Source organism: Brachyistius frenatus, unplaced genomic scaffold (assembly GCF_029030835.1).
Source record: "Brachyistius frenatus isolate BFR_SWC_R1_liver_20210118 unplaced genomic scaffold, ASM2903083v1 Contig_315, whole genome shotgun sequence".
Taxonomy (NCBI): domain Eukaryota; kingdom Metazoa; phylum Chordata; class Actinopteri; family Embiotocidae; genus Brachyistius; species Brachyistius frenatus.
Window position 1 is genome coordinate 32,501 of NW_027210914.1, and position 17,500 is coordinate 50,000.

General features: G+C 43.3%; 2 protein-coding genes across 8 annotated transcripts in view; both read right to left on the reverse strand.

Moving 5' to 3' along the window:
* LOC138635549 (Na(+)/citrate cotransporter-like) overlaps positions 1-5,849 on the reverse strand; it is a 17,102-nt gene extending 11,253 nt beyond the window's left edge. For 3 of the 6 annotated variants that reach the window (XR_011312151.1, XR_011312150.1, XM_069723081.1), the window contains exons 1-3: positions 2,343-2,727; positions 658-786; positions 446-582 (exon numbers count right to left, since the gene is read on the reverse strand). Coding sequence is in view for 2 of the 6 variants with exons in the window: in XM_069723081.1 (XP_069579182.1) it covers positions 446-582; positions 658-786; positions 2,343-2,444 (368 nt within the window). In the remaining 4 variants the exon portion in view is untranslated. Of the gene's footprint in view, positions 72-445; positions 583-657; positions 787-2,342; positions 2,729-2,940 lie in introns of those variants that run through there. The other 3 variants (XM_069723082.1, XR_011312152.1, XM_069723084.1) reach the window with 3 other exon arrangements.
* Positions 5,850-6,171: 322 nt separating this feature from the next.
* LOC138635552 (arrestin red cell) overlaps positions 6,172-17,500 on the reverse strand; it is a 12,335-nt gene continuing 1,006 nt past the window's right edge. Inside the window, exons 2-16 of one of the 2 annotated variants that reach the window (XM_069723092.1) lie at positions 15,312-15,342; positions 13,625-13,685; positions 13,423-13,467; positions 12,903-13,000; positions 12,671-12,769; positions 11,725-11,784; positions 11,328-11,395; positions 11,010-11,145; positions 10,608-10,692; positions 10,382-10,454; positions 9,455-9,592; positions 9,270-9,353; positions 8,868-8,944; positions 8,645-8,699; positions 6,172-8,425 (exon numbers count right to left, since the gene is read on the reverse strand). In XM_069723092.1, the coding sequence (XP_069579193.1) occupies positions 8,338-8,425; positions 8,645-8,699; positions 8,868-8,944; positions 9,270-9,353; positions 9,455-9,592; positions 10,382-10,454; positions 10,608-10,692; positions 11,010-11,145; positions 11,328-11,395; positions 11,725-11,784; positions 12,671-12,769; positions 12,903-13,000; positions 13,423-13,467; positions 13,625-13,685; positions 15,312-15,342 (1,198 nt within the window). In that variant the 3' untranslated portion in view covers positions 6,172-8,337. Of the gene's footprint in view, positions 8,429-8,644; positions 8,700-8,867; positions 8,945-9,269; positions 9,354-9,454; positions 9,593-10,381; positions 10,455-10,607; positions 10,693-11,009; positions 11,146-11,327; positions 11,396-11,724; positions 11,785-12,670; positions 12,770-12,902; positions 13,001-13,422; positions 13,468-13,624; positions 13,686-15,311; positions 15,343-17,500 lie in introns of both variants that reach the window. The other variant, XM_069723091.1, reaches the window with a different exon arrangement.

The following is a 17,500-nucleotide window of genomic DNA, read 5'->3' on the forward strand; positions in this document are numbered from 1 at the left end:
AAAAAAAAAAAAAGACATTTGTTTTATTCTGAAGGACAGAATCAGTCGCTGATTCGGGCGCTGAGTGTGGCGGTCAGGTGGCGGTCAGGTGGCGGTCAGGTGACGGTCAGGTGACGGTCAGGTGGCGGTCAGGTGACGGTCAGGTGACGGTCAGGTGACGGTCAGGTGGTCAGGTGGCGGTCAGGTGACGGTCAGGTGGTCAGGTGACGGTCAGGTGGCGGTCAGGTGACGGTCAGGTGACGGTCAGGTGGCGGTCAGGTGACGGTCAGGTGACGGTCAGGTGACGGTCAGGTGGCGGTCAGGTGACGGTCAGGTGGCGGTCAGGTGACGGTCAGGTGGTCAGGTGACGGTCAGGTGACGGTCAGGTCAGGTGACGGTCAGGTGACGGTCAGGTGACGGTCAGGTGGCGGTCAGGTGACGGTCAGGTGACGGTCAGGTGACTCACAGGGCTGGTCGGACTCCGACCAGCAGCAGAACTCGGAGCGCGATGCGTTTGTGGAGGTTCCAGTGCTCCACGGCGACGGCCACCATCAGCCCGCCCACAAACAGCATGTTGGTGTCCTTCAGGTACTGCATGCACACCTGAGCAGACAGGTACAAAATAGGGTCATCAAACCCTTCAGATCTAAACCACGCCCACAAAACGTCCAGTCTTACGTCTTTGGACTCCATGATGCCGAGGACGGGGAACAGGATGGTCGGCAGCAGCGCCGTCACCGCCAGCGGCAACACCTCCGTGCACCAATACACCGCCATGAGGACGATGACATAAGCACAGGCCGCCTCCTACACACACACACACACACACACACACACACACACAGATTAACACATCATACTTATGATACAACGAAGTGCCTCTAGTGGCCGAAGTGATTATGGCGAGAACAGAGACCTCGTTAAAGACGGTGGCTCCATTTACCTCGAAAGTTACATCACAGCCGAGTTAACCTCGTAAAAGGTTCGCTGTTGTTTATTAGCCGTCATTAGCTAGCCTGATGTCTGCGTGAATATCTGGTCTGTTCGCGCCGAGTCGTTCCTGCTGGCCGGAGACCTCAGGTTCATTTTAAACTGTCGAAGCAGCCGTTAACCAATCAGCATCCGTCACCGTCTGACAGGACAACAGTATAAACAATCTTTTTAATTTGAAACCTTTAACTCAGATTGATGTTGTGCAGAACGAAGTATAAAATCTATCGAGGAGGGAAACACTGCAGTGAAGCGCCGGTTCCTCCCGACTCTCCACGAAGGCACTTTGTCCCTTTCCACTGCTTTTATTTTGAAATATGTGAAACTGTGAAAATAAAAGTTGTTTTTGCAGCGAACCGGAGACGTGTTGAAGCAGACGACCGCTGTGAGCAGCAGCTGGAACCCATCTGGAGCCTTTCAGCTCTGGTTCTGGTCTCCGGCTCCGATAAACGCTTCACCAGCTGGTGTTCACCAGCAGGGGTCGCCGGAGTCACCGAAACCGGATTATTCTCACCATGTCACACTGTTTTCTCAAAAGTTTTTTGAATTTTTTGTTCCATTTCATGAAAACCAATTATTTTATTTAAACAAACTGATATTAAAGATTTAAAATCCTGAAAAAAAATAATGTCAATATATATATAATATTTTTATGGCAGTTTGTTGTTCTCAAAAGTCTTCAGTGTTTTTAAACAGTTGATAAAAGTTTTGGGAAACAGTGTTTTGTTTTTATATTTTACAGCAACTTCGTGTTTATTTTTTTGCATTGAACTAAGAGAAAACACACAGAGGTTTAAAAAGCTGTAAAAATATAATAAACTACTCAATCATAATAAAATGATGAAGTATGATTGTGTCTGCAGAGGAAGTGAAACTGTTTTGAGTTTTAACGTGAAGAAGTCGTAACGTTTGTAGATCAGTTGGTGAATCAGTGACTGAAGTCGTTAACGATTCAGCTGGTTGATGATTAAATACAGAAATCAGCTGTTACATAATGAGTGAATGAATACCGACATTTAAAACAATAAAGCAGCGAATTAAAATTCAGCTCGTTAACGTAAATTAGGACTTCGCTCAGTTTATTTTCAGGTTTTAATTATTTTTCTTCCAAAAGGTAAAATTTCCAATAAATTTATTTCAGAATGCAGATTTTTCTGATGATGAATTCATTTGATAGTTTTATTAATCAGGAAACAATCTAACATCACTTCTGCTATAAAGTCACGTTTACAACTTTATACACTCGTTGACTTTGTGATTTGTTAACTCCCAGTAAACTGATTGTTTAAAATAGTAAACTGTCAATCACACACACTGTTGATTTAAACTAGTGAACTCTTAGTAAACTAGTTAACTGAACTAGTTAGTCTCACCGTGGTGCTGACTGCGAGCGGCAGCAGGATGAACGGGCTGCAGACGAGGATGATGACGCCCTTCAACCTCCAGACCTGACGCAACATTTTCTGAACCGACATCAGTGGTGGTGAAGATGATGAAGATGATGAAGATTAAATCTAAATGTCCCGTCAGAAAACAGACGATCAGTGAGTCTCCGTCTGTCTGCTGCTCGACGTCTCCGACACGTCTGTGGAGCACCTCACTGTCCACACTAAATATTAACATGACACACACACACACACACACACACACACACACACACACACACACACACACACACACACACACACACACACACACACACTCAGTGCCCCTGAACAAACACTAAAGAGGAAATCCGATCTGTTTGTTTCAGTCTGAACTTTTATCTTCCTGCTTAAATTCAACGATGATGAAACTTTAACTTCAGTTTGTAAAGAAGAACGACGAACTAAAAGAAATCTATAACTTTAATAATTACATTTTAGTGTGATTAAAGGTTCAGGTGGGAAAAAAAGAGTTTCAAGTTGTTCAACAGTCGTCATCAAATGTAAAAACTTTTCACTGATGATTATAAAATTAATGAGAATTCACCTTAAAAAGCTCCGACGGGGCGACAGACAGCTAGAGTTTAATAAAACCATCAGCAGGGAGTCTCTGGTTCGATTCCCAGCTGCACCTTTACTTTGTTAATCTTCTTCTCCGTTTCCTCACTTCCTGTATAATAAAGGCAAAAAAGAATCTTTAAGAAGAGTAAATAATTAACTGTAAAATGGCACCAAGTATCTAAACAGCTCTTGAAACTTCTCACATGGTCTCATAAATATTCTATTAATTAAACAAATATTGTCATAATTAAATATTCTATTAAAAAATATTCAAATAATTTAATAAATATTCTGATTATTAATAAATATTCAAATAATTTAATACATATTATAATGATTTAATAAATATTCTCATGATTTAACAAATATTCTAATGATCTGATATCTCACCAAAAATATAAAAATGAGAGAAAAACTCTTTGTTTTGTCGTCTTTCCTCTTCGATTGATCTGGCGACCCTTTGGAGGGCCCCGACCCACAGGTTGGAAACCAGTGGACTGAACTAACAAACTACAGAAAGTCATTAAATCCACATTGAGCTGCTCAAACTCTGAAGCGCTGAATACAAGTCAATGCTGTTGTTTTTTTAAAATAAGTTTTTCAGATGAATTTTTGAATGTCACAAGTATTTTTGTTTTGCAACTTTTATTAATCTTTTGAATATTTTTCCACCACTGAAGTAAGAAACATTACAACTTTTTATACATTTATTAAATGTATTATCTTTATCCTGTTTTTGCAGATTCGTCGATGAGACAGTTTGAGATTAAAATATTAAATAAATCACAGATATTGTTTTTGGTTCATATAGAAAGGACATGTTTACAAACCAAAATCATTAAATAGAAGTTGCTGTAAATTATTTTTTCTTGCTGACATCTGGTAAAATCACTTGAAAGTATAAATTGATCAAATCTCCTGATCCATCGTGCTGCCACCTGGTGGACACAAACCGACCTGCATCAACTCAGGCTGAATGCCCCTAAAAATATATAAAATAAGCTTTCTGTTTGACATTTATTAAAATAAAAAACTTATTAAAAATTCCTCCGTGTTTCCCACTGAAGGTCATTAAAGAGTCGAGATTCACAGGAAATATACTTCAAAATAAAAGTTTTACAGAATATTTCATTTCTTTGATGTTTCAGTGATAAAAACTCGTAAATGAAAACTGTTCAAACCATCTTTAAGCGCAACGACTGATCGACACCAAACATTCAAGGAAATATTCAGGAAACGAGACATTGAATTTAAGATTTCAGTCTCATTTAAACGAGTTTATCTCAGCTTGTAATTAAACTTCTGTTTAATCAAAACTGAACAATTAATAATCTGTGAAAACATCACAGCAGCCGCGTCTGTTAGTTCATTTTACCTTTAATAATAAAAAGAAAACTAAAATAAAAATCTCAAAATAAAAAATACATGGCAAAACAATAGACTCTTAAATGATTATGAGAATAATCATGGTCGCAATGATGATACAGTAGAAGTAATAATAATAATAATAGTCACCATAATAATAATAATCAGAAGCATAATAATCATAATTCTATCTTTCCTGGTGTCGGTGGCACCAGCAGAAATCACTTCCTGTTTTATAGACATTATGGTAAGCATCGCACAGGCCGGGGCGTGGCACTTGTCAAAATATTTTCACACTTAGCAAAGTTACCCCACATATGCACGACAAAATCAGGACAGAACCACAGATCGTACGATTCACAGCACTGCTTGGAAAAAAAAATCAAAAACATGCTCCGTGTCGGCTTCGTCATCCCGTCTGAGTCGCACCTCCATCGACTGACCGACGGGGGAGGAGGGGGGGGGGGGGGGATTTGGCAGTTTTTAGACCAAAACAAAGAAAAGTTAGTCGGTTTGTAAAACTTGTAAAAACCCCAACGAATATTTAGAAAAACGTCATAAAGATGAACATTCTTCTTCGTGCGTCTCCGTCGGCAGGTCGCGGCTTCGTCTCCGATCAAAATGCTCGTGGCGTCTCTTCGATCGCTTCCAGAGTTCTGGGGTGAAAATTAACGTTGTGAAGCGACAGCGTCGACTTCGAAGCAGCGAGCGACTCGCGTCTGTTTCTGACAGAAAAGAAGTCGAATGGAGGAAATAAAAGCCGAGCTGCTGCTGAAGTCCTTCACGTCGGAGTAAAAACGAGGGTTTTTTAAATGGAGGCTGGTGGGGAGACGAGCAGGAAACACTCTCGTTGTTCGGTTCATTTTGGCTGTTTGATCGTCAGAACACCAACTTTGGTCATTTGCACGATATTTGACCTCATCGACCTCAAACTTAAACACATTTACGCGTTTTGAGTAAAAAGTTGTGATTCTGAGAGAAAAGAGAAATAAAAGCAAAACAATGACAGAAAAAAGGCTGAAACGGTTTGTTGTGTTCGAAGCAAAAAGTGACGTTAAATATTCTGAAAATTTAGTTTTAAACGTGAATTCATGACAATAAGCTGAAATCTGCAACTTCTGACCTGTTGAAGCTTGAATTGATTTCCTGTCACCAGTTTAAAGATTAACTGAAAAAACAACAGTCAGATTCATTAATAATAAAAGTAAGTTATTTATAACTATCAGAATGTTTCAGGAATAAATTCAGTCATCTTTGTAAATCACAAATATTTAGATGCTTCGAAGTTCAAAATATTCCAAGAAAAGACCAAACTTCAGAATTAAAGTAATAGAGACAAAATCCCCATTACAGAAATACATTTAACAATGTATTTTGAGAAAAAGTCAAATTTTAAATTGGATGAAAAGAAAAGTTTGCTCTACAAAAAAAACTGGTAAATAAAGGAATTCGTCTTATTTGGAAAATAATTTTTAATTGAAAAAAAAAAATAATTTTTTTTTTGTTGAAAGAAACAAAAATATCCCAATAACATTTTTTTTTTTTTTTTACCAGAATAGTCAGTTTGAAATTTTTTACTTATAAAAGTTAATTTCACGAATAAAGTTTCAGTTTTACGAGAATTTTACAAGGAAGTCAGAATGTTATAATTTTTAATTTAAAATCCGACGGTTGAAGTTCGAACTCGTTCAGAACTGAAAGGAGCAACCTTTTTCTTTTTTTTCCTCCAAGTTTCTTTAGTTTTTTTTTCTCATAGTTAAAATTGAATATTTTTATACTCCAATATTAGAATTTAGTTTGAGTATGAAGATGTAGAAAGATGCTGATTGATCACTGGCAGATATGATTGGCGTTTCTTTTTTTTTTTTACAAATAATGTTGCAAATTCTTTTATTTTTAACCGCAGTAATAATTCTAATAATAAAAATGGCAATTGAGAGTCAGTTGGCAGCAGCGAAGTCTGGAAGGCACGAAGATGCAGCGAAGCGTTTCTAAATCAGATGCAGCTTCACATAAAAACTAAATATATTCCAACAAAGTGAATTTGTGACGATAAACCGAAGAACTCGAGTGTTTCCCTTCAACAAGACGAGGACAGTTCGATGGTTTCAACTCGGCGCCATCGAGTCGCAGACGAATAAAAACACGGTAGAAACAGAATTTAACTTCATGACTGACCAGAAAACTTTGAATCGATCAATCAGAGAAACCCGATCAGTTGAAAAGCTGTCGAGTGACCGGAGGTGAAGAAACGATTCCAGCGTGATCAGAGTTCGTGATCCCAGCGAACGCTTCACGCTTTTCTTAAAGTGATTCCACATTAATAATTCAAAAATAAAATAAAGGTGGAATTTAAGGAAAAAAGGTTTAGTTTCAACGTGACTTTGTGTTTCTGACACTTCGTTAATAACGTGAGAAAAGAATTCGTAATGTCTGGACATCAGCGACGATCCTTCTTTCAACGTGACACCAGCTAACAGAGACGCAACGAAAACGTGGTGAAAATACGTTTTCATGTCAAAAAAATTCACGAAAAGACAAAAACCAAACAGAGAACTTCAGTCTGAACACAAAATGTTCCACTAAATATCTCAAATCTACTCGTGGTGAACTCGACTATTCAGACTTAAATAAGAAATTCACGTAAACACATCGTCCGACTTCATCTTATTGAACTTCTTAAGTTTTGTTTGTGACATTAAACTGTAACTAAACATCATTAATGTCACTCAGTTATGAGTTTAAAGTAATTTTAGTTTCTTTGTTAATGTTGACGTCACATCTCCAAATAACGTAGATCAATATTCATTCCTTCATGTAACTGTCAGAAAGGCCACTAGAGGGCAGCGTTAGACCCTTTTGTACAAACTTAGACGTCGAGTTTAATAAATGAGGATAATTATTAGTGAACGATCTTCAACGGGAACAAAAGGAAGAACTGAAACGAACAGGAAGCAGATCGACTTTAATGTAACCTGCTTAAATTCAGACGTCATATTTCACCTCAATAATCTTTGTTTTCGTCTCGTTTTAATGTTTCATCGAAACGCGTCGGCCTGCTGATGTTCAGAGCTGCAGATCGTGAACTCATTAATGAGCTGCAGATCGGTTCTGTTCATATTTAGTGGAAATGTCCCTTTAACTGCAGGAGCTCCCGTCTGCAGTGCATCATGGGAGTTCAGACGCACATCACTGATCACCGAGACTTCAAATCAGACAGATTCTCAGGGGACTTCTGAACTGTGTCTCTGGATGTTTATTACAGAGCAAGTTTAGCCCCGCCTCCTCTGACCATTTGGTTTTTATCTTTTCATGAAGTTTGTTGACAGTGAGAAAGACCCCCCCCACCGGACGTCCCTCCACAATAAGAGTGAAATGAAGAGAAGCTGGAACGGTTGTGGAAACTAAGCGTGCAGCAGACGGGCGGGACCGGCGCCGGAGAGAGAGGATGCTGGTGAAATCGAACTTCCTGTAAGACTTCTGTGAGTGTGTTTCCTCTCGTTGCAGCTGCGATGATAAAAAGCTTCTACACACATTTTATCTCTTCTAGTTTCAAATATATAATCTGTTTTTACAGGAAGTGACCGTCGGCGAGGGAAACATTCAGACATTTCAAAGTAAAAGAGGACGAACGCTGCTGCAGCTTCCTGCACGCCTTTCACATTAAACCTTGGAACAAGCTCCGCCCACACCCGAACGTCGCGGCCGCAGAGACAGAAGCTGCGGAGGTTTCCGTCTCCAGCGCTAACGTCTGTCCTGCAGCTGCTCCACGTTCAGTTTTCATCCTTCAGCGAAAAGAGAAACAGAGAAGATGGCGGCGTGACGAATGGCTGAAGCAAGAGAGGAAGAACACCTCCGTCCTAACGCCTCATCCACCCCTCCACTGGGGAATGTAACGCACGTGTGTGTGTGTGTGTGTGTGTGTGTGTGTGTGTGTGTGTGTGTGTGTGTGTGTGTGTGTGTGTGTGTGTGTGTGTGTGTGTGTGGCGGTCGAAGCGAGCGGATGAAGTCGGCGATCCTAGCAGTCCTCGTCCTTGTCGTCCACGACGCCTTTAAGCCGCAGGCGGGCGAAGTCCTCGAAGACGAAGTCGTCGTCCTGGGAGACGCTGCTGAGGATGAAGAGGGAGGAAGACGAAGAGCGATGATTGATCCGTGTAAGGGACTTTTATGATGTCAAACTTTCAGCAGAGCTTCGCTTGGATCTGTAAATTGTTGTGACTTCCTGGAGAGACTGACAACACTTTTATTTTGAAAATCAATAAATGATTTCCTGTTGCTGCTGTCAGTCAAAATCAATCAACGATCAATAAAGATTAGAAACTCACTTTGTGTCGAACTCTATCAAGTTGGTGTCGATGGGCGGGTCCATCTCTGGCACAGCTGTAACACACACACACACACACACACACACAATGAAGCATGTTACACTGTTGTTTCCATGGAAACTGCCTCTCATCTCCATGGAAACTCATGATACAGAAGTGAAAGATACAGAGAGGAAGGAAAGTGGCTGACAGAGTTTGTGTGTGTGCGTTGTGTGCGTATCACCTGACTGTGGGCGGGACAGCGGCGGTTCCACAGGTTTAGGGTGCATGAGGATGAAGGGCAGCTCGACCGACACGTCTCTGAAACACACAAACACACTTTGATTAACTTCCAGATTAAAACAAACAATCTGATCCAGTTTATTGGAACGTTTCACTTGTTTAAACAGGATTTAAACCAGTTTGTTTAAAATCAGTTTAAATGTGATTCAAACTGGTTTCAACTCCCTTTAATCTTAAAACATTATGAACCAGTTCATTATTAACCATAAGTGTGTTCAAATAAATCTAACTTCATTTAAATCAGCCTCACGTGTTTAAACAGGAACATGTTTAAATGTGTGTGTGTGTGTGTGTGAGAGAGAGTGAGTGAGTGAGTGAGTGTTTGTGTGTGTGAGTGTTGTACCCTCCACGTGACACCACCAGCTTCACTTTGACTCTGTAGGACACCAGGATCCCCAGAACCTCCTTGTTGGTGACGTCCTTCACACTGAAACACAGAGCAGAGGTCATGTGACCGCCCCGACACACCTGTCCGCTGCACACGTGTGTGTGTGTGTGTGTGTGTGTGTGTGTGTGTGTGTGTGTTACATTGTGGACGAGGCCAGGTTGGTGTCTTCATGTTTGAGTTTCCCGTCCAGAGCCAGTCCTCTCTTCTCTCTGTTCTTGTCGAGCGTTGGGGTCAGAGTGTACACCTTACAGAAGGTGGAGCTGGACGACACCTGGTCGCTGTGGAGACCACATGCGGCTGTCAATCAAACTATCCAGGTAAGCCCCACCCCCTACCTCAGATCAGTTAGTTCAAATGTATGTGCTGAGTGATAATTTAATACTTTTACTTAATACTTATCACAGGACATCTGGTTTGAAACCAGTTTGCACCCGCTGTGAACCAGTTTACACCTGCTGTAAACCGGTTTAAACCAGTTTACACCTGCTGTAAACCGGTTTAAACCAGTTTACACCTGCTGTAAACGAGTTTACACCTGCTGTAAACGAGTTTAAACCAGTTTATACATTCTGTAAACCAGTTTAACCCAGTTTATACCTGCTGTAAACCAGTTTATACCTGGTGTAAACCAGTTTATGCCTGCTGTAAACCAGTTTATAGCTGCTGTAAACCAGTTTATGCCTGCTGTAAACCAGTTTAAACCGGTTTCCGCCTGCTGTAAACGAGTTTAAACCGGTTTCCGCCTGCTGTAAACGAGTGTAAACCGGTTTACACCCGCTGTAAACCAGTTTAAACCAGTTTACACCTGGTGTAAATGAGTTTATACCTGCTGTAAACCAGTTTATGCCTGCTGTAAACCAGTTTATACCTGCTGTAAACCAGTTTATGCCTGCTGTAAACCAGTTTAAACCGGTTTCCGCCTGCTGTAAACGAGTTTAAACCGGTTTCCGCCTGCTGTAAACGAGTGTAAACCGGTTTAAACCCGCTGTAAACCAGTTTAAACCTGCTGTAAACCAGTTTAAAGTAGTTTGTCTGCTGTTCAAACAGGAGGATGTGACTGGACTTACTCTGCCTCCAGCTGGGCCACTGGACATTTATACTGGGCAGTACTGAACAGACAGATGTCTGCATACTGACGCACTGAAGGGACACAAAGACAGCAGACGGTTACTGTCAGATTAAAGTACGTTTTATAGAAGGAGAACCGAGTTTAAAGATTTTAAAGGTCCCTATAACAGCATGAGGAGGACAGAAAAATATCAACAGGAAATACAGAGAGAAGAAGAGACGTACCGGAGATCTTGACTCTCTTGACGGTCTTCGTGGAGTTGTTGGTGACGTGAACGTTGACGCTGATTGGCTCCCCGTGGTAATACAGCTACACGCAATGCATCATGTGAGAGAGACGCTTGTTACTAACACATTTTCATGATTATCAAACAGTAGAGGCGACTAACGTCTGATTCCGTTTTAAATACTGCATAGAAAGTGTGTAGTGCCCAACATAGGGACAGCGCCCCCCCAGTGAGTCACCAGATAAATTTGAAGGGTCCTGACATGATTAAAGGATCATTCCTGTTTATTTCAGCTGAGGTGTTTTTATTAATGTGTCTGAGGATCGGGATGAAGTTAATGATCCTTTAAACTGACAGAAGAACAAGATTGGTGTTCAGGCGTGCTGGTGTTCAGGTGTACCTCTTTGTCCAGAGAGGCCTCCAGGTGCAGGGATCTGTCCGACATCAAGAAGCTGCGGGTGGTCTCCACCATGGGCTGAGGACCCGGTTTCTCCGGAGCGTACTGAACCTTCCGGATCACCAGACGCACCGAGTTCCTGCACAAAAGACAGATCTGAGATTCCAGCTTCCTGTCTGATGGGTTTACAAAATAAAAGCCCCAGCTGCAGTGTGCTGAGGCTGAAGGAATAAAAGGAGTGTCACCTCCCTTTAACGTGTTCCTGTCAGTCCCCTGAGTCTTCAGAAAGCTGGTAAACCAGCCTCCTGCAGTTGAACTCACCTCTTGTGGATCTTCTCTTCTATCGACTTGGCACAGAAAGCTCTGATCTCGAAATCAACGCCGCAGGCCTGCAGAGACGGAGGGTCAACACGGACGTCTTACTTTCAGGGAGATGGTTTACAGGGAGGATCACAGCTGTTTCTCTCATCACAGATCATCTTACAGGAAGTGGTTGTGACGAACTTCACGTGTTGGTTGTGACCACACAGACAGAGATTCATCAACAGAGAAGAAGCTTCATTCACCTCAAACCTCCAACTGACTCCAGCTTTTATTTATACACTTCCTGACATAGACTCAACTCCTCCTCCTCCTCCTCCTAACTTTGATGAATGATGGAAGCCGTCTTTCAGCAGGTGAGGACAGGTGGTTATTAATAAGTGTGTGTGTGTGTTACCTTCCCGGTGTCCTCTGGTCCGGGCTGTAAAGTGACTGAACAGGGGAGGTTCTGAGGAATCTATACCAGAAGAAGAGAGAAACTCTGTTTATTCAGCAGTAAACTTTAACCTTTAAACCCACAAACTGCCTGAATGATTTATTTGAAATAAAAGTCTCCATATGACATCATGAGGCATTAAACCAGCCGATCTGCAGGCCTGTTTGAATCTCACTGCATTTGAAGAACCAGGAAGTTCAGTTTAATTAGTCCAATCAGAGACTTCCTGAGTTCCTCGGAAGGTTTGTGACATTTTGGTACGGTTCGCTGCCATGGAAACGACCCACATTTCTACCCCTGTCTGTGACCACATCAAACCCAACAGGAAGTCCAGGTCTATTTCTCAGTGGTCTTAAACATGATGAGAAAAGTCTGACTGGTCTTGATGATACAGACAAGCTGAAGCTAAAAGATCAACTGATCCTTCTGTAAATATTAACATTTGATTTAAAGTTGTTAAATGATACTCTGCTAAAATAGGCTATTTAGCTGTTAATATGATCTGGTAATAACAGTTTTAAATTCTGTTAAACAGGAAAAAAAAAATGAAAAAGTAGCTTCAGTGACGTCTCTGCAGTTTGATTTTTACCTTCTCGTTAATATCTTTTTCTGAAAAAGATAAAAGAAATGTAAATATTCTCGATGTGACTGCACAGGTCAAAATGAGAATCTGAATCTATCTGGGCGGGTCTTACTCTACGAGGGCGGGTCTTAACTCTACGAGGGCGGGTCTTAACTCTACGAGGGCGGGTCTTAACTCTACGAGGGCGGGTCTTAACTCTACGAGGGCGGGTCTTAACTCTACGAGGGCGGGTCTTACGCCACGTGGTCGAAACCTGACATTGCAGCCTGTTTCTATGTATCCAGGATGCAGCGTAGCTCCGCCGCCTGAGGTCCAGGGACTCACCGTGAAGTAGAAGGGGTGTGCGTGCTGGCCGAGCTTCTTCAGCAGCCTCTCCTGCAGCCGGCTGTTGGGCTTCTTCTCCTCCGGCACCGGAGGGAAGGCCTGCGGTGACGGACAGGTGAGGACATCCTGTTAGCTTCAGGGAGGTTGGAACAAATTCTGCTTCACGTCTGTCAGTGTTTGAATCTTCACTGAATACTACGTTGTATTCAGAGGTTTAGTGGGCGGAGCTTACCTGGAAGGTGGAGATGTAGAGGTCCTTCCGGAAAGACAGACCGAGCACGTCCAGGTCCTCACGGCCGTATCGAAAAGCACAGGTCAGCGTGACGAAGACTGGAGGGGGGGGGGGAATTTAAACGATGTAAAGAAAGTTAAGTGAATTAAAAACAGAACTTCTTTAATGAAGCTGAACTAAATCAAGTTTAAAATAATGTGAGTTTGAACGGTCTGAATGTGATTTCATCTAAAAACTGATTCCAATAATTCATCAAAACTTCATAAAGATGTTGTTAAAGTTAAAGAAGTAAATAAAAAGAGGAAGAGTTGAATGAACCATGTTGAAACTAACTGAAATTAGTTTCACAACGAAGAGATAAAAAGAGGAAGAAGATAAAACTCAGGGATGGACTTTCAAAATAAAATCAGGATCATTCTGAACACATGAAAGAGATTCGACCTCCAGAGGGCGACGTCATCTCATCTTCATCACTAAGAACTCTGACCCCCGAGGGGGCGGAGCTCCAGCAGCTGCCTACCTTTCCTGTCCTTCAGGTACTCGGGGTCGACCAGGATAACTCCATCTGTGGGTGGGAAGAAGACAAAGCTGAGTCGGCACAAATGTAGCACCTGGACACTGGACACACCTGCATCGTGTTTTACACCTGCACCTCACACACTGTTCTTTCAAAATAAAAGCTCAGGCAGGAACACTTCCTGGTTTCAGATGGTCCGACTCACCTACGGGGTCCACGTGATCCAGGTGATCCACGAAGTCTCTCTTTCCCAGGTAAACTGTCACCTGCAGAGCGACCACAAGCACCTGTTAGTTCACATGTTCCATCAAATCACACATTATTGATCCAATATTCAGGACAGACTTTAGATCAACACGTATCAAACATTTGATTTATTTTAACCTTCTGAACGTCACCACCTGTCGGCAGCTTTACTTCAAAATTCAACATTTAAACCATATAAACAGAAACTACTGTCATGTTTTCAAATGTCCCACGGTCCTTGAACTAATCATGAGCAGCAAACCCCTTCGTTAAAATTTACGATGTCATTTGTGGGGTTTTAAGTGAGATTTTGCTGATTTTAAAAAGGAATTTATTTTTTCTTCTGTGATATCTGATGTTTGTTTGTTGGAGCTCTTCTAGCTGTCAGTCATGTTGCTGCTGTTTCCATGGAGACCTGCTGCATCGATCAACGAGCCCGTAGGAGGAAGTGAACTGATCGGAGTTCAGGGTTAAACAGGAAGTCAGAGCTCGAAGAGTTAAAACCTCCTGAGCTGCTGTTTTACATATGACTGACAGCTCAACAAACAAACACTGTGTGTGTGTGTGTGTGTGTGTGTGTGTGTGTGTGTGTGTGTGTGTGTGTGTGTGTGTCCAGGTGATGTTTATTGAAGTCACTCTCAGGTCGTTGTAATAAATTATGCAAATAAAAGGCAAATGTTGTTATTTGACTGGCGGAAGCCTGCAGGCTGCTGCTGCTCTCCGAGTCTGCTGTTCACGTCAGTAAATCGCATGATCCGAGCGTGACTTCTGTGTGCAACATGAACATGCTAAAAACACGACAAACACGTGTTTCATCTGAAAAACAGCAGCTGAGCCGGAATCAATCAGCGATGAACTGTGTTCACAGACGATGGTTTTCACAAGTGTTCCTGAGCCCATGCAGTGATTTCCACTCCAGAATAGTGTGTTTTTAATGCAGTGCTGCCTGAGGGCCCGAAGATCACCACCATCCAATATTGGTTTCCAGCCTTGTCCCTTGTGTTCAGAGATTTCTCCAGATTCTCTGAATCTTTTAATGATATTATGAACCGTAGACGATGAAATCCACTAATTCTTTGTAGTTTTACGTTGAGGAACATTATTCTGAGATTGTTGAACTATTTTCCAACACAGTCTTTCAGAGTGGTGAACCTCTCCCCATCTTCACTACTGAGAGACTCTGCCTCTCTGAAATCATCTTTTATACCCAATCATGTTACTGATCTGTTGCCATGGTAACCTGGTTAGTTGTCAGATGTTCCACCAGGTGGTTTTTTTTTTTATATCTTTACACAACTTTTCCATCTTTTGTTGATCCTGTCACAAGTTTTTTGAGACGCGTTTCTGCCATCAAATTCAAAATGAGCAGATATGTTAATAAAACAATAATATTTGATATGTTGTCTTCAGTCTCGTAAACTGAACATGAGTGCAGTGGAAAGTTTCAGCTGTTTTTTCTTCGCTGCATTCAGACTGTTTATGTGTGAAATATTAGATTTTCTTGTTCTGCTGTTTACGTGATGAAGACGAGCGGCGCTGCATGTTTGAAACGTTGCAGATTAATGAAGCTCCTCTTCAACATGTTGTTCATTCGTCCTGCAGACGACAGACTGAAGAGCTCAAACCATAAACATCAGCTGACTCACCTTACAGTTGGGGCTGGACTTCTTGAAAACTCTGAGAGGAGGAAGAGGAGGAAGGAAGAGGAGAAACACTGTTAGTGGACTTTTAGAATAACGTCACAGCTTCCTGCTGAAATAACTCTGAGGGGAAGTGGTTGAGGCGGCAAACCCAGCGGGTATTATGGGATGTTTAACAGGGGCGGGTGGTGGTCGGGCCAGGGCAGTGGGGAGGGGCGGGGGCGGGGGGGGGGCGGGGGGCGGGGTTCACACATCAGTGAAGCTGCTGACAGTTTGTTCTCAGGAAAAGAATCATGTTACATTCAACATCATCAACGTTTTCCTGTTTCAAACACCTCCAACAGTCTCTCCCACGGTACCTGAACGCAGCACGATCAATGTTATCAGGACGATCACTTCAGTATTGATCCTTTATGAAAAAACTGTCGAGGTTCTCAGCATCTGTGTGAAACAGTCACTTCCTGCAGCAGCCCACACAAACAGGAAGTAACAAACACAAACAAGAAGTAACGAGCACAGCTGATCCGAAGCAGCCAGCTGTCTGAGGCTCATGCTAACGCTAAACTAGCAGCTGCTAACAGTGCTAATGCTAACACTCTGCTCGGACCGGAACTTTATTTTGAAAGACTTCCTGCTCTGAGGAAGCTGAACTGACACCGACTACAGTCAACCGGTCACCATGGAGACCAGCTGTGTTATCAGTCCCTGTGAGGAGAGGCAGGTAACCATGGCTACAGCTGCTGCAGCTCAGAGTGAAACTGTTTAAAATCCTGTTTAATGCGATTCGTTCTTTGAGCCGCTGATGTGAACGATCAAACGATTCTCAACAACACGTATCGATCGTAACCAGGGCGACGGAGAAGCATCACGTTTTGGTAGAAACAAATCCTGAATTAGACCGATATCAGAAACATTAAACGTGCCCGCTGACGAAGGCTCACCTGCTCGTCTTCGTCAGGAGGGAATAAAGCAGGAAAACAGCGGCTGACGTAAACACGACTTCACGCTCGGCTGCGTCCGAACTCTCCCGACGGAGAAACGTGTCGCTGCAGCAGGTCTGCAGGGACGCAGGACGGGGGCGGGGCTTCACCTGACAGGGGCGGGGCTTCACAGAGCAGCTGCTCTTATGATCATCGATACTTCATCTACTCTTCAGAGTCTCATGACGGAAGGACAGACGTCAGGGAGCGTTTCCACCGTCAGCGGCCGGTGAGAGAACTCGGATCAATAAAACCTGAAGAGACGTTCAGGGTTCGAAGGGAAGCAGAGCTTCAGAACCTCCTCAGAGGTCAAACAAGAGCACGAAGTCGGCTTCAGGTTCGACACTTCAGAGGAAAGTTGAAGTTCATCTGAAGTCTGAGCTTTTTCTTCTGTTTTCTGCAGTAGAGGGACGAGACCGCAAGAGTCCACGAGAGTCCACGAGACCGCACGAGTCCACATGAGACCGCACGAGTCCACATGAGAGTCCACATGAGACCGCACGAGTCCACATGAGAGTCCACATGAGACCGCACAAGTCCACAGGAGACCGCACGAGTCCACATGAGACCGCATGAGTCCACAGGAGACCGCACGAGACCACAGGGGACCGCACGAGTCCACAGGAGACCGCATGAGTCCACAGGAGACCGCACGAGACCACAGGGGACCGCACGAGTCCACAGGAGAGTCCACAGGAGACCGCACGAGTCCACATGAGACCGCACGAGTCCACAGGAGACCGCACGAGTCCACAGGAGACCGCACGAGTCCACAGGAGACCGCACGAGTCCACAGGAGACCGCACGAGACCACAGGAGACCGCACGAGTCCACAGGAGACCGCACGAGTCCACATGAGACCGCACGAGTCCACAGGAGACCGCACGAGTCCACAGGAGACCGCACGAGTCCACATGAGACCGCACGAGTCCACAGGAGACCGCACGAGTCCACATGAGACCGCACGAGTCCACAGGAGACCGCACGAGACCACAGGAGACCGCACGAGTCCACAGGAGACCGCACGAGTCCACAGGAGACCGCACGAGTCCACAGGAGACCGCACCAGTCCACAGGAGACCGCACCAGTCCACAGGAGACCTGGTCCACATCTAAAACCACTTCAGACCCGGACTGGATCAGATCACCTGTTCGGTCATGAAGCAGGATGATGAACAGGAAATAAAACATCTGTTTCTGATGGTTTTTGTGATT